General features: G+C 43.3%; 1 protein-coding gene across 1 annotated transcript in view; it reads left to right on the top strand.

The window, feature by feature from the left end:
- Positions 1 to 23,633, top strand: part of CHEK2 (checkpoint kinase 2) — an 88,715-nt gene that overhangs the window by 11,047 nt on the left and 54,035 nt on the right. The window contains exons 2-5 of the mRNA XM_069758585.1: positions 1,556 to 1,795; positions 3,724 to 3,848; positions 5,550 to 5,697; positions 22,780 to 22,870. Of these exons, the coding sequence (XP_069614686.1) occupies positions 1,573 to 1,795; positions 3,724 to 3,848; positions 5,550 to 5,697; positions 22,780 to 22,870 (587 nt within the window). The 5' untranslated portion in view covers positions 1,556 to 1,572. The remainder of the gene's footprint in view (positions 1 to 1,555; positions 1,796 to 3,723; positions 3,849 to 5,549; positions 5,698 to 22,779; positions 22,871 to 23,633) is intronic.

The raw sequence follows: 23,633 nt of genomic DNA on the forward strand, positions 1-23,633 counted from the left end.
CCACACCATCACTGACTGTGGGTACTTGACACTGGACTTCAGGCATTTTGGCATTTCCTTCTCCCCAGTCTTCCTCCAGACTCTGGCACCTTGATTTCCGAATGACATGCAAAATTTGCTTTCATCAGAAAAAAGTACTTGGGACCACTTAGCAACAGTCCAGTGCTGCTTCTCTGTAGCTCAAAATTGGCTTTACCTGGGGAATGCGGCACCTGTAGCCCATTTCCTGCACACGCCTGTGCACGGTGGCTCTGGATGTTTCCACACCAGACTCAGTCCACTGCTTCCTCAGGTTCCCCAAGGTCTGGAATCGGTCGTTCTCCACAATCTTCCTCAGGGTCCGGTCTCCTCTTCTCGTTGTACAGCGTTTTCTGCCACATTGTTTCCTTCCAACAGACTTACCATTGAGGTGCCTTGATACAGCACTCTGGGAACAGCCTATTTGATGAGAAATTTCTTTCTGGGTCTTACCCTCTTGCTTGAGGGTGTCAATGATGGCCTTCTTGACATCTGTCAGGTCGCTAGTCTTACCCATGATGGGGGTTTTGAGTAATGAACCAGGCAGGGAGTTTATAAAAGCCTCAGGTATCTTTTGCATGTGTTTAGAGGTAATTAGTTGATTCAGAAGATTAGGGTAATAGGTCGTTTAGAGCAGAGGTCCCCAACTCCAGTCCTCAAGGCCCACCAACATGTCATGTTTTCAGGATTTCCTTAGTTTTGCCCAGGTAATAATTGCATCACCTGTGCAATGCAAAGGAAATCCTGAAAACATGACCTGTTGGTGGGCCTTGAGGACTGGAGTTGGGGACCTCTGGTTTAGAGAACCTTTTCTTGATATGCTAATTTATTGAGACAGGTTTTTTGGGTTATCAGGAGTTGTATGCCAAAATCATCAGTATTAAAACAATAAAAGACCTGACAAATTTCAGTTGGTGGATAATGAATCTATAATATATGAAAGTTTAATTGTAATCATTACATTATGGTAAATAATGAAATTTAACACTATATGCTAATTTTTTGAGAAGGACCTGTAGAAGCAGTTCCATTCGTCACATTAGGGGCGAGTTAACTAATTGTATGACCAAATATTGTGGTATAGTTTACAAATTGATGAATTTGTAAGACACATAACTGATGTTATAAATATCCAAATGGATATTAGCATGAAAAATGTTCCCTACCCCCGTCATAAGTATTGGCAAGCAATCTCATAGCCGTGCACAACTTTTTACTTGCAATGCCATTCGTTCGAGGAATTGTCTTTCTTTTCTGATCTTCAGAGTTCCATACTGCAACTGCATAGATTGCTCAGCGTTCTCTCCTGGGTAACCATGACTACTAGGAAGCCTCAATTTGCAATAAATAGGAGTCTTGTAGCAGAGACGAGTTGATGATACAAATGCCTGGAACTCTTTGCAGGGTGGAGATACATACATACATACATACATACATACAGCTGTATGGCCTATGGAGCCATGTGCTCCGTGTACGGTATATATCGGGCTACATTTTTATCTATGTTTCTGCCTAATTCCTGTATCTTTTTATCTAGATCATTTATGAGACAACATGGGTGAGTCCCAACCATCCCAGCCTTCGCAAGGCACCTCCAGCTCTTCTTCCAGTGCTCCCCACTCACAGAGCCAGTCATCCTCCTCCGGCTCTGTCACTACAAGTTCCTTGGAAACGTTATCAACACAAGATCTTGCATCAATACCGGAAGAAATGGATGTCAAGAGTTCACATGCATGGGGTCGACTCTGGGCACTTGAAAAGGGGTTCATAAACCATGGCATGTATCTGTACTCCTATAAATTGCTTTTATGTTTTAGTTATTTTAGGGGTGTGCTACTGTGTATTAGTATGTGCAATTCAAAACCAAACCAAAACAGAAATAAATGGGTGGAAATATTTTTACCTTTTCCATTTCTGGTTTTGACACTTATTTGTAAGCCAAAATCAGGAGTGGAGCAATCGGAGGGAAAGAATAATAGAAACACGTCACCACGTCCTGCATTTTTCTCCCACTCTTGTTTTTTCTTACAAATTCGGATGTAAAATACTGTCCAAATACTGAACATGTGTGACCATGGCCTTAAGGTACCTTCACACATAACGATATCGTTAAGGATATCGTTGCAACGTCACGCTTTTTGTGACGTAGCAACGATCCCGCTAACGATCTCGTTATGTGTGACAGCGACCAACGATCAGGCCCCTGCTGGGAGATCATTGGTCGCTGGGGAATGATCAGGACCTTTTTTTGGTCGCTGATCACCCGCTGTCATCGCTGGATCGGCGTGTGTGACGCCGATCCAGCGATGTGTTCACTTGTAACCAGGGTAAATATCGGGTTACTAAGCGCAGGGCCGCGCTTAGTAACCCGATATTTACCCTGGTTACCATTGTGCTCTGCTTTACGGCCGGCACTGACAGTCAGTGCAGGGAAGCTCTCGGCAGCAGCGCGTGCATTAGCATCGCTCCTGCCGAAAGCAGTTTTAACCCTGTGGACGCCGGGGGACGTGACAGACATCAAAATGTGAGTATGTAGTGGTTTTTTTTTTTTTGCAATGGTAACCAGGGTAAATATCGGGTTACTAAGCGCGGCCCTGCACTTAGTAACCTGATGTTTACCCTGGTTACACGGGTGCTGCAGGGGACTTCGGCATCGTTGAAGACCGTTTCAACGATGCCGAAGTCGTTCCCCTGATCGTTGGTCGCTGGAGACAGCTGTCTGTGTGACAGCTCCCCAGCGATCACACAACGACATACCAGCGATCACGGCCAGGTCGTATCGCTGGTCGTGATAGTTGGTAAATCGTTTAGTGTAACGGTACCTTAAGGCTCATTCCCAACTTGCCTTTCCATTGTGCAAGTACAAGTGTGGAAAATGGTACTGGTAAACCAAGTGTTTCACTCTTTGCACTATGAAGGATTAAACCCGCAGGAACATCCCCAGTATAAATTTGACAACAGTATTCCATCTGGAAAGTTATTAGCGTTTTCGTAACTTTCAAATGCGCACTAAAATTACTGACCAAAGTACACCCATGTGAAAGTAGACATTTTTAATTGACATTCTATGAACTAATTTATTTTAGGTTAATATTAAAAATAATAATACTATTAATAATTTCTTAATAAAACTTGTCAGGAAAATGTAGTCACACATTTCCAGGAGGCATAATCGAGTAAAAACACACTGTAGAGTTGTAAGACGTCCCTGCTTTATTGTCTGAAGCTAACATCTTAGGAGAAGACGGGCGTTTTCGATCTGGTTTATTTGCTATGCTAAGACCGATTGTTTGATGTTCAGATTGCCAAAGGTGTATTGCGAGAATTGATAGAAACTAATTTACTGATCGATGGTGGTATGACTCTTGGGACCCTCAGCATTATTGTGAGTGTATAGAACTGTTGGAAATAGCCAAGTTCTGTATTGTCCAGCTCTCAACTTATGATGGAGGAATGCTATGTAAAACTTAAGGACATACCATATTTTGTTCCCGAAATTCCAAATTTCTGTAATTTTAAATATATCTTGGTACCGTGTTAGCCAGTAGATAGAAAAATATTTAGAATTGAGAGTCCTCAGTGGTTGATACCTTTTAATGGCTAACTGAAAAGATGGTAACAAATTGCAAGCTTTCAAGACTGCATAAGTCTCTTCATCAGGCAAAAACTGTAATTTTCCTGAATTTTATGTTCTTTGTTCGGCAGACTGTGTGAATGATGAATATATATTCGGAAGGAATAGGCAGTGTGACTATACCTTTGATATGCCAGTAATAAACAAGACCGAGAGATTCAAGACCTACAGTAAAAATCACTTTCGGATTTTTAGAGTAAGTGTCCTAAATTTCAACTGCTAAGCTACTAATCCATCACCTGTAGATGTGCACTCTAATGACACTTTAGGGTATGTGCACATAATGGGGTGAATTAATCAAGTTGTTTAAAACTTTTATGTCAGGAAATTGGTGTAAAATCTTTGAAAAGTCGCAGCTGCAATGGGGTGTTGCGCCAAAACGTTTTCCCACCAGTTAGAATTAGCTCTGCCGAAATAGGCTGTACGGGGGACATGCCTGCAAATCACAATGATTAAAAATGCAGACGTTTTGTAATGTAAAAATGATATGCCAATCACTGATTGGAATAGCAGTTTTGGCGTGGCGCATGGCACAGACGGCCTGTGCAAAATTCATTAAGTGGACTGCGCCTCTTAATGAGTTAAAGCGAACCTGTCAGCAGAATTTTGCTCAGTACACTACAGACACTGTCGGATTGGCGTTGTTATACTGATTACAATTAAACCTGGGGTGATGAAATCTGTCTTGTAGTTATTGTTTAACCTTGATTTTCAGTTAATGAGATTTTCGTGCTTCGGGGCGGCCGGTGGGTGAGGGAGGTCTTTATGTGGTGCTCTTCATCTGTATGGCTTCTGACAGATCACTGATCCCTTAGTGACCTACCCCTATTTTAAATACTGCACTTGCGCAGTTCATATTCTGGTCTTTAAAAAAAAATATTTAACTACAGCAAAATGGCGGCTGCACAAGCTCCGGCGCCATTTTTTTTTTCTACAGCCAAATCTCTCCTCCAACATTTTGGCACCATTTTCCTGCAGCCAATTTTTTTTTCTTCTAACAAAATAGCGGCGGTGCTGGCATAGTAGCATCTATCAGCTGGCGTCATTTTTGCTGTAGGCAGGTCGCTGAAAGTTCAGTGATCTGTCATTTAAGCCCATAAGAAAGAAAATGAGAACAGAACACCACATAAAGACCCCCCCCCCCCAAGCACACCCTGGAGCGCGAGAATCTCATTAACTGAAAATTACAAATGAGGATTAAACGGCAACCACAAGAAGGATTTAATCAACCAAGGTATCCTTTTAATCAGTATAACGACGCCAACCTGACATTGTCTGTAGTTTACTGAGCAAAATCCTGCTGACAGGTTCACTTTAAGCATTATCTACTCCAGTACGCTTGTGCTACGCCAGACTCAATGAATTGGCCCCAATGTCTTTTTCGGGGGATGGAGTGGGGGGTTCTGTAGAAAGCGCCAGATAAATGGTAAAAAGAATTAAACTATGACTAGCAGAGTAAAAACAATTTGCTGTGCGTATGCTGAGTCTTCTTTTAGGCAGTTTTGCCGCTCACTATTTTAGACATACAATAAAAAATAGGAATAATACCGCCAGCGCCTTCCTGATACATTGTGTGCACCTACCCTTTAGAGCTTGGCTGACTGGTATTCTTGTTAACTATGTGTATATTATAGATTTCAACGTTGATATTATCGTCTGTCAGTGCTCTAAAGGTTTATGCTGTCGTCCGTGCAAATCGGTCCAATCTCCAAACACAATGTACATAATGGCTGTGGTTCTCCACACCTGAGTGTGACCGCCACATAGAAATATATGAAACTGTGACGCTTTGGTCGAGAGAGCAGTGGCCAGTCCGCGTATTGCCATCTGATATCAGACCGATTGGCACAGACATCTGCATGAGCCCTAACAGATAATTATTTTCTTGTGACTTTAGGACACTGGACCTGCTCCGTCCCCTGTGGCATATATAGAAGATCTGAGTAACAATGGGACATTTTTAAATGACATAAAAATTGGCCTTGGGAAGAAGCTACCTTTAACAAATAATGCTGAAATTGCCATATCTTTACCAACAAATAAAGGTACTGTAATGTGTATTGACCTCAACATTTCATGGTGGTTAGAGACTGCTGTGGATTATTTACTGTGGACTTTAGGAGCCTATTGGACCAAGTCAGGAATCACTTTGAGATTTTAGTAGTCCGGCTACTACTGGGCACAGCTATATTTAAATTGGCATCCGTGGTAAAGCCGAATTCAGAAGTTTGTGTGTCGGGATCATAATGTGGACAGCAATGTACAGACTGGCCTGGAACTGAATCCATTATTCCTAGTGCAGGGTCTTCGTATTTAGTGGGATATCTGAGTCATCCAGTTTTGACATAGGTGTAATATGGGCGACTGCATTTCTTTCTCAAATCCTGATGCAATATGATCCCTATGAATGCTGCACACCCATGTCAAGAAGGTTTAATGGTACAGCATGTAACTGCCATAGAATTCACCGCAGAAATTCAAGGCTTTCCACTGCTGATTTGCAGTTTAGCTGTGGTCCTGCCCACAAATAAGCCCAATTGAAGGTTTGGGTGAATATATGTTGCCCATTAAAGCAGTTTTTTTTTTTTCATTCCATTCCATCGCAGGAGTAGCGCTTTAAAGGGAACCTGTCACCCCTCCCCCCCAGGGTGTTTTTAAGTAAAAGAGCCACCTTCAGCAGCACTAAGGCTGCATTCTGTGAAGGTGGCTCTTATGTTTAGCATCCCTAGGAATGCTGAATGAATCACTTTTATAAATTTGGCGCCATACCTCTATTGAGTCAGTGAGGTATGGTCTTGCCCGCCTGTTCCCCAGACCTGAATCCCATGGAACACATCTGGGACATCATGTCTCGCCCCATCCACCGACGTCACATTGCACCACAGACTGTCCAAGAGTTGGCGGATGCTTTAGTCCAGGTCTGGGAGGAGATTCCTCAGGAGACCATCCGCCGCCTCATCAGGAGCATGCCTAGGTGTTGTAGGGAGGTCATACAGGCACGTGGAGGCCACACACTAGTGAGCATCATTTCCTTGTCTTGAGGCATTTCCACTGAAGTTGGATCAGCCTGTAATTTGATTTTCCACTTTGATTTTGAGCATCATTCCAACTCCAGACCTCAGTGGGACATTAGTTGATCATTTTTAGGTTTTATTGTTCTAAACACATTCCACTATGTAAAGAATAAAGATTTACAACTGGAATATTTAATTCAGTAATATCTAGGATGTGGGATTTTAGTGCTCCCTTTATTTTTTTTAAGATATATGTGTGTGTGTGTTATTGAACCCATTCTACGCCCGGGTGGCGAGCATTTATATTGGTATATGGTCTCCATCCTGTCATGTGCTGCTCCATCCTGCGTCCCCATTCTGTCATGTGCTCCCATCCTGCACCCACATCCTGTCATGTGCTGTTCTCATCCTGCACCCCCATTGTCATGTGCTGTTCCCATCCTGCACCCCCATTCTGTCATGTGCTGCTTCCATCCTGTGCCCCCATTCTGTTGTAATGTGCTGCACCCATTCTGCCTGTTCCTGTTTCCATTCTGTCATATGTTGCTCCCATCTTTCTCTCTCCGGCTCTACTGCCTTGAGTGCGGGCGGCGCTGTGCCCTGAGTGCGGGCGGCGCTGTGCCCTGAGTGCGGGTGGCGCTGTGCCCTGAGTGCCTGAGTGCGGCGCTGGCTATAATAGATGCACCCCTGCAGCCAGCAGCACAGCGAGGGCTGACTCCTCCCACTCGTGTCACTGGTCACATGCCTGTGGTGACCTCATCGAAGGTCCTGGAGTTCCGCTGGGCTCTACAGCTACCCTGACTGGAGCTACAGAGCACGGAGCCTCCATGGCCGGTATATTAGGAGGGACACGTGGGTGTGTGGAGCCCCCATGGCCGGTATAGTGGGGGGGGGGGGGAAAAAGTAAGTTCGGCTGCGTCACTCTGTTCCAGACTGCGCAGGCGCCGTGCGTCGCGCTTGCGCAGTCTATAAAGACTTCGGACAGAGTGATGCTTCCACCGTTATATTAAATTATATATATATATATATATATATATATCTCTATCTCTCTCTCTATCTATCAGTTAGGTCCAAATATATTTGGACAGAGACAACATTTTTCTAATTTTGGTTATAGAAATTACCACAATGAATTTTAAACCAAACAATTCAGATGCAGTTGAAGTTCAGACTTTCAGCTTTCATTTGAGGGTATCCACATTAAAATTGGATGAAGGGTTTAGGAGTTTCAGCTCCTTAGCATGTGTCACCCTGTCTTTAAAGGGACCAAAAGTAATCGGACAATTGACTCTAAGGCTATTTCATGGCCAGGTTTGGGCAATCCCTTCGTTATGTCATTCTTAATTAAGCAGATAAAAGGCCTAGAGTTGATTTGAGGTGTGGTGCTTGCATTTGGAAGGTTTTGCTGTGAAGTAAACATGCGGTCAAAGGAGCTCTCCATGCAGGTGAAACAAGCCATCCTTAAGCTGCGAAAACAGAAAAAGCCCATCTGAGAAATTGCTACAATATTAGGAGTGACAAAATCTACAGTTTGGTGCATCCTGAGAAAGAAAGAAAGCACTGTTGAACTCATCAATGCAAAAAGACCTGGGTGCCCACGGAACACAACAGTGGTGGATGGATTGCAGAATAATCCATGGTGAAGAGAAACCTCTTCACAACAGCCAACCAAGTGAACAACACAATCCAGGAGGTCGGCGTATCAATATCCAAATCTACCATAAAGAGAAGACGGCATGAAAGTAAATACAGAGGGTTCACTGCACGGTGCAAGCCACTCATTAGCATCAAGAATAAAAAGGCTAGACTGGACTTTGCTAAAAAACATCTAAAAAGCCAGCACAGTTCTGGAAGAACATTCTTTGGACAGATGAAACCAAGATCAACCTCTACCAGAATGATGGAAAGAGAAAAGTATGGCGAAGGCGTGGTACAGCTCATGATCCAAAGCATACCACATCATCTGTAAAACACGGCGGAGGCAGTGTGATGGCTTGGGCATGCATGGCTGCCAGTGGCACTGGGTCACTAGTGTTTATTGATGATGTGACACAGGACAGAAGCAGCTGAATGAATTCTGAGGTATTCAGAGACATACTGTGTGCTCAGATCCAGCCAAATGCAGCCAAACTGATTGGTCATCGTTTCATACTACAGATGGACAATGACCCAAAACATAAAGCCAAAGCAACCCAGGAGTTTATTAAAGCAAAGAAGTGGAATATTCTAGAATGGCCAAGTCAGTCACCTGATCTCAACCCAATTGAGCATGCATTTCACTTGTTAAAGACTAAACTTCAGACAGAAAGGCCCAAAACAAACAGCAACTGAAAATCACCGCAGTGAAGGCCTGGCAGAGCATCAAAAAGGAGGAAACACAGCGTCTGGTGATGTCCATGAGATCAAGACTTCAGGCAGTCATTGCCAACAAAGGGATTTCAGCCAAGTAGTAGAAATGAACATTTTATTTAATCTGTCCAATTACTTTTGGTCCCTTTAAAAACGGGGTGGCACACGTTAAGGAGCTGAAACTCCTAAACCCTTCATCCAATTTTAATGTGGATACCCTCAAATGAAAGCTGAAAATCTGAACTTCAACTGCATCTGAATTGTTTTGTTTAAAATTCATTGTGGTAATGACAATAACCAAAATTTGAAAAGTGTTGTCTCTGTCCAAATATATATGGACCTAACTGTATGTATATATGTATGTGTGTGTGTGTGTATATATATATATATATATATATATATATATATATATATATATATATATATATATATATATATAATATAAATTTTTTTATTTTTTTTTTTTCAAAAAAAGAGGCAGCACTCCATTGTTTCAGTGGAAAAATGAGCCTTTCTCAAGCCATTTGTAGCCGAAACGTCGCCCAGACATGTGGGCTGCACATTTTTCCACTTAAACAATGGAGTGCTGCCTCTTTTTTGGAATTCTATGAAGTTTGGATAATCATTGGACGGATTGTCTAGGGGCTGTGCACCCGAAGATAAGTATTTATACTATTCTCACCTTCCTCGGCGGATGACGGAAGGTGAGAATAGCAGTTTTTTTTTTTTAATTATTTTTAACATTAGATCTTTTTACTATTGATGCTGCATAGGCAATATGCAATAGTAAAAAGTTGGTCACACAGGGTTAATAGCAGTGTTAACTGAGTGTGTTACCCGTGGCATAACGCGGTCCATTAACGCTATCATTAACGCTATCATTAACCCTGTGTGAGCGCGGTGACTGGAGGGGAGTATGGAGTGGGCGCCGGACACTGACTGGACGGGAGTAGGGAGGGACTAATTCTCGGCCTGGCTGTGCCTGTCGCTGATTGGTCGCGGCAGTCAGGACAGGCAGCTGGCGAGACCAATCAGCGACGCGGGATTTCCGTAACGGAGGTGACAGACAGAAAGACGGAAATACCCCTTAGACAATTATATAGTACTAGATGGCAGCCCGATTCTAAAGAATCGGGAGTCTAGAATCCATATATACTTTATTTATTCAAATGTAAAAATAATACAATTAATAAATAATAGTAAGAAAGAACAAAAATAATAGGCAGTATATGGAGAAAACACCAAACAAAAGTTCAAAATTGGTGTGAAAATGTCACTGAACCACTTCACAACTAAATATATATAGTTTTGGTAAATGGTATTATCATTTTTTTTGACGAAATTCGGCAGGAGCTTGAAGAGCAACGTCACTGGGCCCGCCTCCACGCAGTAGAAACTTGCTGTGAGGTAAAAATTCAAAAATCACACCAAAATGGCGGGCGGAGTGTGTCACAGTACGGCACGTTTCTGATTGGTCGCTCGCAGCAGGCGGCAACCAATCAGACACTGGACACTGTTGACGTCACTTATCTCCGGACATTAGCTCCGGACAGGAAGTTGGCACAAATTGCAGGAAGTAGTATTCTAGGCAATTATATATTAGATATATATTATATTCTACTATATAATTGTCTAAGGGTCACTTCTATCTGTCTGTCTGTCCAGGATATTCATTGGTCGCGGCCAGCCAGTGGGCGTACACAAAAGGGCAGGGGAGGCCAGGAAGTATGCAGAGCCGGCCAGAAGCACTGCAAAGGAGGCGGAGTTGCCGTGAGGATGGCGGAGCTGGCCGGGACCATGGGTGCTGTTGGGCCTACCGCCGCCAAAAGCCGAGGACTAAATTAGCGGCCGCAGTCAGTGACGACGGCTGCGACAGTAGCAAGCAGCACATGCGGCGGTATAAGCTGCGGACGGAAGGGGAGTATATACTACGTGGGCTGTGCTATATACTCTGTGGCTGTGCAACATACTACGTGGCTGTGCAATATACTACGTGGACATGCATATTCTAGAATACCCGATGCGTTAGAATCGGGCCACCATTTAGTGTGTGTGTGTGTGTATATATATATATATATATATATATATATATATATATATATATATATATATATATATATATATATATATATATATATATATATATATATATCTCATTGTAGAGGTAGGCCTCATACACACCTTCTAAAAATTTATTGAGGGTATAGGTGTAACGTACGTGCACACACGTGTGTATGTATATCTAATATATGTACGCACCCTCTAAAAATTGAGTGAGGGCTGGATGATAACTTTTAAAAGGGTTATGAGCGAGTGCCGCATGTTGACCCTCTAAAAATTTGGAGCAAGGGCCGCATGCTTAACTTGTTGTTATGGTGGAGGTGGAGGACAGGAAAAAGAAGCCATGGACCGTATAACTTTTTTTTTGGGGGGTGGGAAGGGGTGCATGGGAATACACCAGAAAAAAAAGAACCTTTGAATTGGCTCTGTTTTGCTGCTGTCATTTGTAATGGTTAAGAAGTCTGGGCAAATCCAGGCCTTCTTCATTTTTTTTTTTTTTTTTTTTTTTTTTAAATTCGTTTATTTATTAAACAGAGAATAAAATTACAGCATACATATTTGTCTTTGTCATTAATCTGCGTGGTTACATTACAGGGATTGGAAAGGACAGAACATACATATGTCAATCATTTCACTTTTAGAAAAAGTCAGAACATAGGGTTCTTAAACTACAACCCAACTAAACCTCCAAAGCTTCTAAACCGCCACTTGACCAAAGCCAAATACATTATTTATCTTGTTCTTTTCCCATTGCGCAATATTTGCAGATCAAAGGACCAGGTAAACCACATTTCTCCCATTTAATCAGGTCACAGAGTGAGATGAGAGGCGTTCCATCTATCCCAGATTTTGCTGAACTTATACGGGCAGCCCCTATTTTGGTAAAGAGTACGCTCATAGGGGACGACTGCATTCACCAGTTCAATCCAGGACCTAACGGAGGGGGGTGAATTCCCCATCCACCGCATAGCTAGCAACTTCCTTGCCAAGAAAAGTGTTTCTCGTAGAAAAATCCCCGTATAGTGTTCCCAGGCCTCCTCGTCCCACACTCCAAACAGGCAAATTAAGGGTTCAAGAGGAATTGGAATTGATAGTATTGAAGCTAATAATGACGTCACCTCCTTCCAGTAATGAGAGACTATGGGGCACTGCCATATCATGTGTGCAAAATCAGCGTCAGGTGAGTGGCAACGCAAACATTCCGACGTCGAGTATCGACCCATCCGACAAAGTCTTAATGGAGTCAAATATGACTGGTGAATTATATATAATTGGGTCATCTTATTATTGGCTGATGGGGAGACTCTGAGGGGTGATTCCAAAATATCCTCCCATTCCTCACTTTGCATATCAGGAAAAAGCCCCTCCCATTTGCCTCTCACCGAATCCACAACAGAGCTCGTTCCCGCTGATAGCAGATATGTATATAGGGACGAGATAAGACCTTGAGGGCCCTGGGACTTAAGAATACCTATCAAAGGCAAAGAGGAGATGTTACGGTTCATCCCCTCATTCCTGACAAATGACTGAACGGCAGATCTGAGTTGCAGGTATCGAAAAAATTGAGATCTTGGAAGGTCATATTTATCTTGTAGTTGTTCAAAGGACATAAAAACCCCCTGGTCATATAAATCTCCCATCAAAAGAACCCCGTAGGAAACCCAAAATTTTGTAGATGGGTGATTCACTAACATCGGAAAATAACTGTTATCCCACAGAGGCATCTCGGCTACAATGTCCCCAAATCCAGTAACTTTCCTAATTTTCTTCCAAGTGGATCTCGCCGATCGAATCATGGGCAGCAAGCCAGGAGCACTTATTTTCCCCGATTCCAAAAGACCCAGCGGACACTTAGCACCAACAGAACTAACTAAGTGATTTTCAGAATTAGGGAGATAGTTATGAGGCATCCATTTACATAATGCTTTAGCCTGTCCCGCCAAATAATATAAAAAAAAAATCTGGCAGTGCCGCTCCTCCCTCCTGTTTAGGTCTTTGCAGAGTAGTCAGTTTGAGCTTGGGCCTGCCTTTCCCCCACACAAATGAAGTAACGTGAGAATTTAAACTGGTAAAGAAGAATTTTGGTATGGTTACTGCACTATGTTGAAGACAATAGTTGAATTTAGGGAGCAAAATCATTTTTATAAGATTAATGCGGCCTGCTACGGACAATGGAAGCTTACTCCAAGATGCAAATTTCAGTTTAGTGTATTCCAACAGGGGGAGAACATTGAGCTGTAGGTCCAACCCACTGCATTGGGACATGTAGATGCCCAGGTACCTAAACCTGGACACTATGGGCAGTAAAGAAAGAGTACTAAGACTGGGTGCTGGGTGTTGAGATAAAGGTAATAGGGCAGATTTATCCCAATTAATATATAGGCCCGAGAACCCACTAAATTTATCTATGGTAGCAATTATTTTTGGCAACGTTTCTTCTGCCCTATCCATAAATATTATCATATCATCAGCATACAAACCAATGATGTCGGTGCGGTCCGCTATCTTAATACCATCAATACCAGGAGTTGAACGCAAGCGCACAGCTAATGCCTCTATTGCTAAAGCAAATAGGGCCGGAGAGAGGGGGCACCCTTGACGAGTTCCCCTATATAGTGAAAAAGGTTCAGACATAGAGCCGTTAATAACTATACGGGCTTTGGGTTTCAGATATAACACACCAACCCATTTCAAAAATTTCTCCCCAAAGCCATATTTCTGCAGACAAGCGGACAAAAAGGGCCATTCAAGTGAGTTGAACGCCTTGGCTGCGTCCAGTGATGCCAATGCCCAGGCATTGTCTGGTAACAAAGAACTGTACTGAATCACCGACTGGACCCGTCTAATGTTTATAGAGGTGTTCTTACCGGGCATAAAGCCCGTTTGATCTGGATGTATAATATCTAATATAATGGAGTTCAGCCTGGTAGCCAGTATCTTGGTTAGGATCTTATAATCCACATTTACCAAGGATATAGGACGATAGGATCCGCATTCCAAAGGATCTTTCCCCTCCTTCTTAAGTACAATGATATGTGCCTCGTAAAAAGTATCTGGTAGACACCCTCCCTTCCATATCTCTTTAAATACTTTCAGCAGAAGCGGAGCCAGTATCCCCCGGTATTTCCTATACAACTCTACAGAGAAACCATCTGGCCCAGGAGCCTTTCCAGAGGCCATGTCTGTTATAGCTTGCTCCACTTCCTCCAGGGTAAATTCAGCGTCCATAAAGGTCTGTTGGGCGGAACTCAGCACAGGGAGTGTTATATCGGACAAATATCCCAGACAATCGGAAACATCAAAACCGCTCTTAGATTCATACAGCCCCTTATAATAGTTATAAAAACATTGTAGTATTCCCTCAGTAGTGGAATTCAATGAGCCGTCCGGTGAGCGAATTTGCAATATCATGTTAGATGTATTATGTTGACGCACCAAGTAGGCCAGAAATTTCCCCGCTTGATTCCCCATTTCAAAGTACGATTGTCGCGTAAAAAATAACTTACGTTTAGACTTGGTGTCTGTGTTGGGTGTATAATCTTTGCAGAGTCAACCACTCAACCCTATTATCATTAGTCTGGTCAGCTGTATATGTTGCCTCAGCATCTCTCAAACGTTGTTCAATCTCATCGTCCTCCCTCGATGTTACCCTTTTAATGTATGAGATCGTAGAAGACAGACAACCCCTCAGATATGCCTTAAGTGTATCCCAAAATAAGTTAATATTCTGAAGTTCTGAGTGGGACTGAATGAAGCAGTTCAGCTGGTCAACTGTCCTATCGTCCGAATCTATTAGTTTAAGCCAAAAGGGATTCAATTTCCATACTCTACCATTATTTAACGTCCCAAACACAAGTTTAAGAATAATCGGACTATGATCCGAGGCCCCTCTATTACCGTGTTCCACACTATCCACCCACCGCACCAGGTCACCGGATCCGAAGATATAATCTATGCGAGAAAGGGAACTTCTAGTGGATGAGTGGCAGGTATATCCCCTCTCCCCGGGGTGATGCATCCTCCATAGATCTATCCAGCCGCTACCTTCCATGAACAATGTTAACTGAGTCGGGGTCGAAGAAGACAAAGATTCCCCAGGCGACCCATCTCCCAATCGCATTCTATCTAAATTACTGTCCATAACCAAGTTGAAGTCACCCATACAAATAACATGTGCGTCCGGGTAGCTTAACGCAAAGCTCATTGCCATCTTAAGTACTGAAGTATTAGCCGGGGGGGGGGTTATATATGCATAGTATGACGTATTCGCGGGAATTAATTAATGCATGGACAAAAACAAAACGTCCCTCTAGATCTCGTCGAGTCGTCTGGGCCTCCCATTGGACGTCTTTGTGTATTAATAGTGACACCCCTCTCGAGTAACTAGTGTGAAACGCGTGAGCATACCACTGTACCCATGGTTTCTGTACACCTCTGGCTGTATCTCTAGTTAGATGTGTCTCTACCAGGGCCACAATATGAGGATGATATCGTCTAATTTGGGAGAACACCTTGATTTTCTTCCGGGGTGATTTAATACCCCGAATGTTCCATGTCATACATATCAACTCAGACCCCATATCTAGCCATTAAAAACATGGTATGCATTGATGGTGAGAAAAGTCCGCTGATTACGCATGGGAAGTCATAATGGCTTTGGAGGCGGTTCTTACCCAAATACCTACTAAAACTAATTAAATCTAACAGAAAAAAACAACAATTTAACAAAAACTGAACAGTAGAGGAGTAAGATCCTGTACTCCTACAGTCAAATATAAAAGGGGATACCCTCACTGAATCCAGCGTCCGGTATTGTTAACAACCTTAGCACCCACTTAGAGAGCTCCATTTATGTTACCATTGGACAAGGAGCATAAATTAGGAGTCTTTCACATTAGACACCCTGTGAGACCGCAACCATTCGGCCGCCTCCGCTGGATCCGTGAAGAATAAGGTGGAACCATCATGAACAATGCTCAGTCGAGCCGGATAAAGCATGGAGTAAATGATACTCTTATCTCTAAGTTGTTTCTTGATGTCCATGAACCGCGCTCGCTGTTTTTGGAGTTCCATGGAAAAATCCGGAAAAATCGATATGGTAGCATTGTTGAATTTAATAGGGCCCTTCTGTCGCGCCAGACGAAGAATAGCATCTCTGTCTCTACAGTTGAGAAGACGCGCCAGGAAGGGTCGGGGTGGAGTTCCAGGGGGAAGAGGTCTTGTTGGGACCCTATGGGCCCTCTCCACTGCAAAAGTTGAAGAAAATCCTTCCCCCAGGGAGGCCTTAAGCCAGTCCTCCAGAAATTGTTCGGGTTGCTGACCCTCCGAACGCTCCGGCAGACCGATAATTCGGATATTATTACGACGCAGTCTTTTCCAAGTCATCTGCCTTTTGTTTCCAGGCGTTTACTGAGCCAGCGGCTTTTGTCAACTTAGCCTCCATAGGGGTGATGGTATCCTCTATATGAGACACTCTTGTTTCAACCTCCGAAATACGCCCTCTCATAGCTTGCATATCATGCCGCAGGCGACCCACCTCAGTATGCACGTCCTCAATTTTTTTCTGTGAGAGACGATCTAGTGAGGGATATAGCTTGCATTAGCTGCTCTGACGCCTGTTTAAGAGTCAGTTCATCTTGTTCTCCCTCCTCATTACTATCGGAAAAACGATTTTTACGTTGGGTCTGTGCAGGGTTATTTCTGAGAGTGCGTGTACTATCAGAAGGATCCTCCCTGGCGTACTTCCTTAGTTTATCAGCAGCCCCTGTTCCCTTAGAGTGATGCATGGCAGGCAGCTAGAGGGGCTCCACTGGTTAATTACAGTTATATGTGTATACAGTGCACTCTCCAGATCCAGTCACAGCAGAGTTAAATGTAGGATTGTATTCCAGAGAGACCACTAGATGGGCAGCTGGGATATTGAGAGTGTTATATGCAGCAGTTTTAATATGCACCCAGGCTCTGTATGTTAGAGCAGATCCACAGGCTCCACAGGGGGAACAGCAGAGCGAGGGGGGGGGAGGGTTAACCCCTCTGAAGTTATGGCGCTGGCAGGAGGAGTGCTTGTATGGCAGGGGGCACGGGGCCCAATCTCTCAGGGCACACACACCGTGCCACCTCCTTGCTGTGTCAGGCTAATCTCTCACCTCCTGAGTTGCGCCGCAGATGTGGCTGAGAGCGCCACTTCCCCCACTGTCAGGGCGCGCGCTGTAGTGATGTGCCCCCCCGCGGACACCGCCGTCCACCTCCGGTCCTTCTGCCCCCGCTCACCGGTACTCTCCAGCGATCACCGCTGTGTTCGGGGATCGCCGCTTCCAAAAGGGAGGACGCCCGGCACCAGGAAAAGCCGGCGCTGTGTCTGGTCTCCTCAGCGCGTGCACTCACAAGATGGCCGCCGCTGCACGTGGAGTCTGCCGCCCGTCCAGGCCACCGCCGCTCCTTCGTCTCAGATCTTCACCGCACCCGTGCGGAGGGCACACTGGGTTCCTGAGACTGTGCGGTATCAGTACCAGCCGGCACAGTGCGTTAATTAAGGGTCCAAGTGGCAGGATAGGTTCAGGATTGCTGGAGCTCACATAAGGTGCGTCTTTCCTCCTCAGTTACATAGCCACGCCCCCCAGGCCTTCTTCATTTTGATAAGTCAGTCTGACAGCATTTTCAATTGATGGGCAGATGCGCCTATCAGTTGTTATGCCCCCGGCGCTACTAAAAACTGACAAAAGTCAAGCGGCAGGCCAGGCCAGCACCCCAAGACAAGGATCTACGACCTCTGTCGCCAGCATTATCAGATGGGAATTTTTGTACTAATTGTTAGACTAGGGCCTTCAGGTATTGCCCCATTTTACTAGCCCTCTCTCAGCCACAGGAGGGAAAGATGAAAGGTAGCATGGGTCGAAAGCCACAGATCTGCCTGTTATACCTTTCCATAACTCTGCGGCACTGTGCTGTTTGTCACCTAAATAAATTAGTTTCAGCAGAGTCTGTTGCTGCTTCACCAAGACAGTACTTTCAGCTTGTGACTGATATGGATGACGTGCTCCGAGATAACAATTCGGAGATGGAAGGTGAAGAGGGTGAGTAGGAACTGGTGGAGCAAACCCTAATGGAACTAGGGCCCTCAATCCTCGGCAGCACGTGTGTCGTCCCAGGGTTCAACTCGTTCCCAGCCTCTGTAAGGTTCATCCAGTGTGCCGTCAGGAAAATGTAGCATTCCTGGCCACAAGCACTTGTCCCCGTGTCTGTCGATAAGTGGATCTGCGTTGGTCAGGGCATGGGTGATGTTATGGGACAAGTGCTAGTGTAAGGCGGGGATGGCACACTGGGAAAAATATTGGTGGCTGGGGATCGAGTACCAAAGGATGGATGCTGCTATCAGGTTGCGGAAAGCATCCATCTCCAAAAGCCTAAACGACATTTCCAGGCAAGTCCTTTTAGTGTTTGGGCTTGTGAGTTTTTGCGTTTTTGCGTTTCTGTTCCAAGGCTTGGGGTAGGGACAGCTGAACGCTGTGCTGATCCAAATTACCTTTCTATTACTGTCCGCCCTACTGGGAAACACCTAACCCTTGGCCTGGGAACTTGCTGTGTGTGGGTGCTCTGGGGAACATTTCCCCTCCTTTTCCCTCTGGCCACCCCACTGTCTCTTCCCTCTTATTGCAGGGCTAAGGATCCCTTTCCCTCTGCTGCTGTCCTCACTTTGCAAGGCAACCACCTTGTCTTCCACTTCTGCACTCTGGTCCTTCTGACTTGTTGACTTAACATCACTTGTTGGCAACTGTGTCTCATCATCATCTACCTCTTGAGACACTAATTGCCGTTCGCCACCGTCTTCTTCTGACCGTGGCTGCTCAAATATTTGGGCATCACTACACGGAGAACATTTCATGGATAGAGGGAAGTATGGATTCAATGAAATTTTAACAAATTCTTGGTGCAAACAGGACATCATCTGTAAAAAAGCTGAAGTAGAAAAGAGGATGACTTGTACAAATGGATAATGATCCTCAAAATGTCAAAATCGACAACAGACTACCTCCAACGCCGCAAGCTGAAGGTTTACAATGGTCCTCATAGTCCCTTTATGTGAACATCATTCAAAATCTGTGGCTTGACCTCAAAATAGCAGTGCTAGAAGGACGAGCCAGGAATCTCACAAAACAAAGAATTTTCCAAGGAAGAATGGATGAAAATCCCTCAAACAAGGATTGAAAGATTCTTGCCTGGCTATAAAAAATGTTTACAAGCTATGATACTTTCAAAAGGGGTGCTACTAGAACTAACCATGCAGGGTGCCCAAACGTTTGCATTGTCCCATTTTCCTTTTGTAATGTTTAAAATGATTTTTTTTTCTTAAAATACAAAGGAAATGTGTCATCTTCAACTTTAGACCTTTCAGAGCTCATTTAATCTTTAACTTGCTTAACTGTCCACTATAACAGTAATTTTGACCAGGGGTGCCCAAACTTTTGCATGCCGCTGTATAGAGTGCTGTGTTCATCTCTACATACAAGTTCTTTATTATTATTATTATTTATTGTTATAGCGCCATTTATTCCATGGCGCTTTACATGTGAGGAGGGGTATACATAATAAAAACAAGTACAATAATCTTAAACAATACAAGTCATAACTGGTACAGGAGGAATGAGGACCCTGCCCGCGAAGGCTCACAATCTACAAGGGATGGGTGAGAATACAGTAGGTGAGGGTAGAGCTGGTCATGCAGCGGTTTGGTCGATCGGTGGTTACTGCAGGTTGTAGGCTTGTCTGAAGAGGTGGGTCTTCAGGTTCTTTTTGAAGGTTTCGATGGTAGGCAAGAGTCTGATGTACTAAAGAGTCTGATGATCTTCTCACTAAATAAGAATATAATCAGAAAGTTAATTTACTTCAGTTCTTCAATTCAAAAAGTGAAACTCGTACTAGTCATTACAAACAGAGAGATCTATTTCAAGTGTTTATTTCTGTTAATGTTGATGATTATGGCTTACAGCCAATGAAAACCCAAAAGTCGTTATCTCAGTAAATTAGAATACTTTATAATACCAGCCTGAAAAATGATTTTCAAATCCGAAATGTTGGCCCACTGAAATGTATGTTCAGTAAATGTACTTCATACTTGGTCGGGCTCCTTTTGCATCAATTACTTCATCAATATGGCGTGGCATGGAGGTGATCAGCCTGCGGCACTGCTGAGGTGTTTTGGAAGCCCAGGTTGCTTTGATAGCAGCCTTCAGCTTGTCTGCATTGTTGGGTCTGGTGTCTCTCATTTTCTTCTTGACAATACCCCATAGGGTTAAGGTCAGGCGAATTTGCTGGCCAATGAAGCACCGCGATACTGTTGTTTTTAAACTGGGTATTTGTACCTTTGGCAGTGTGAACAGGTGCCAAGTTCTGGAGAATGGAATTTCCATCTCCAAAATGCTTGTTGGCAGAGGGAAGCATTAAGTGCTCTAAGATTTCTTGGTAGACTGCCGCGCTGACTTCGGTCTTGATAAGAAACAGTGGACCTACACCACCAGATGACATGGCTCCCTAAACCATCACTGATTGTGGAAACTCAAGCAGCTTGGATTTTGTGCCTCTCCACTCTTCCTCCGGACTCTGGGACCTTGATTTCCAATAAAATGCAAAATTTACTTTAATCTGAAAACAACACATTGGACCACTGAGCAACAGTCCAGTTCTCTTCCTCCTTGGTCCAGGTAAGACGCTTCTGGTGTTGTCTATTGGTCATGAGTGGCTTGACACAAGGAATGCGACACTTGTAGCTCATGTCCTGGATAGGTCTGTGTGTGGTGGCTCTTGAAGCAATGACTCCAGCAGAAGTCCACTCTTTGTGAATCTCCCCCAAATTTTTTAATGGCCTTTTCTTAACAATCCTTTCAAGGCTGCGGTTATTCCAGTTGCTTGTGCACCTTTTTCTACCACACTTTTTCCTTCCACTCAACTTTCCATTAATATGCTTGGATATAGCACTCTGTGAACAGCCAGCTTCTTTAGCAATGTCCTTTTGTGGCTTACCCTCCTTGTGGAGTGTCAGAGACTGCCTTCTGGACATCTGTTAAGTCAGGAGTCTTTGATAGTGGAGCCTACTGAAACAGACTAAGGTGTTTGTTTTTTTTTTTTTTGTTAATTCTGTTTTAGTCTAATTTACGGAGTTAATGACACTTGAGTTTTCATTGGCTGTAAGCCATAATCATCAACATTAACAGAAATAAACACTTGAAATAGAACTCTGTATCTAATGAGTTTCACTTTTTGTACTGAAGAACTGAAATAAACTTTTTGATTATATTCTAATTTTCTGAAAAGCACTGCGTGGAATGCGTGGATAGTGGGTGGCCAGATCACACTGAACTTGTACCAATATTCAAATTTTTGCATAAAATGTCACACATCCCTTTTAATGAGCTTTAAAATGTAACATGTTGATTTTCAACTATCGAAAAATAAAAAGTCGTGGGTTGTGTAATTCACTAGGGCATTGGAATACAATTGTTCTCAAATTTTGTAGCATTTCAAAATGTCTCAAAAGATGAATTGGACAAAAATAGGTAGATGATGAAAACCATGTGCATTTTGTTGAGCCAACCTAAGAAAAAAAGATCTGAATAAAAAATAGTAAAAATGCTATAAATAATTTGGTGCAAGCCTAAAAATTGCTTAAACAACTTTTTCTGCCAAAAAAAGTGCCATACTCTGGCCACTCTTATGTATTTTCCATCTGTGTTTTTTTTTTTTTTTTTTAGTTTTGTTTTTTCTATCTTCTTTTCCTGACAGTCGTTATGAGGCACACTACTGAAGTGTTTTATTTTTTTCCCCACCTCCTAATGTCTCCTGAGTGTTTTTTTTTTTCCCAACAGTTTGGCCACCAGAGGACATTTGGATCATTTTCCCATGACTTTTGTGGTTTTTTTTTATTTATTTATTTATTTTTTTATTGTCCTTTTTTTTTTTTTTTCTCTTCATTGAATAATGAAGAAACCGTTAACCGTAATGTTTTAACAAGTTGTCTTTGCGCATCTTTTGAGCTGTTATATTGACCTGTATTATAAAACACAGATCATCTTCCGAGTGGAGAATATCAGAAGAATGGACGTGTCATGTCTTTTATTACCCAGTTGGCATTTTTAGAAACCTGAAGCTGTTAAGACGTTCAGTTAAAAATCCTGAATACACAAGTGGTTTTTAAATAGAATTGCATATGTTCATTCTGTTGAGCACTTTGATAGGGTTTTCAGGCAGTGTCCATCTGAAAGACATTATGTGCACGTAGCCTTATGGAGCCAAATGGAGCTGATGGATATTGTAGGTAAATTGGGGGTAAGAAGCTGATGATGATGGATCTATGAAGCTACTTCTTATGGATTCATCATGAATCATGTCAAAATGGAAACTGTAAAGTCAGATCAGATAGTCTTCTATTCCTTTCATCACTTTCAGATATTTTACTTTTATGGGAATCCGTTCACACTAGCACTATATGAGTTTCTAACTGGTGTGCCTATATCATGGAGCTCTAATCCTGCCATAACAACGAAGAAGCTTCTAATAGGCTCTGTTAGAAGACAATGGAGTCCATTGGTTGCCTTTCGTATCAATTGGATCAGGAGCATAATCGTGGATTCCATCATAAATTGGTCCTAAATGTCTGTGTTTGATGTACAGTTCACTATTTCCCATGTAGTTATGTGGAATTCTTTTCAGTTTTTGTATTTACAGACCTGTTGGCAGATGATCAGTCTGTTCATCCAGCAGAGTTTAGAGAAAAGTATATAATGTCAAAAACTCTTGGAAGGTAGGTTAAAAAAACTTTTTTAAAAATGCAGTCATTAAGTATGTAGTTAAAAAAAAAAAATCACAAACCTTCATAGTACAGTGTGGAAAACTGTATTTTATTTAATTTTTTTTTTTGTTTACTAAGTTTTTCGGGTTATAAGACACTCTGGATTATAAGACGCACCCCAAATTTTGAAGAGAAAAATAGGGAAACATATATATTTTTTTTTTAAAATAAAATGGTGGTGGTTCTTATAATCCATGTGTCTTATTCCTTACTGGGAGTGGTGGTTGCGGTTAAGGCTACGTTCACATTTGCGTTGTTGGGCGCAGCGTCGTCGATGCATACCGACGCATGCGTCATGCGCCCCTATGTTTAACATGGGGGGCGCATGGACATGCGCCGGTATGCGTTGTATTGTGTTTTACGACGCATGCATCAATTTGACGCACCAGACAGGGCGCGGAAGACGCTACTTGTAGCGTTTTCCCTGCGCCAAAATTCAAGAACATTACTAGTTTATGGCAATGCATGCGTCAAAAAACGCAGCGTTGTGTTTTGCGTTGTTGGTTGACGACGCTGCGCCCAGCAACGCAAATGTGAACGTAGCCTTAGCTGGGTCCCAGGGTCGCTGCTGGAAAAGGCAGGAGTGGGGTGATGCTGCAGGTGGCAGGCTGGGATGAGGGGGTGTCCGGAGCTGCTGCGCTATGTCCGGAGCTGCTGCTGCTGCGCTGTGCCTGGAGCTGCTGCGCTGTGCCTGGAGCTGCTGCGCTGTGCCTGG

The sequence above is a fragment of the Ranitomeya imitator genome, chromosome 1 (assembly GCF_032444005.1).
Source record: "Ranitomeya imitator isolate aRanImi1 chromosome 1, aRanImi1.pri, whole genome shotgun sequence".
Classification (NCBI taxonomy): Eukaryota; Metazoa; Chordata; class Amphibia; order Anura; family Dendrobatidae; genus Ranitomeya; species Ranitomeya imitator.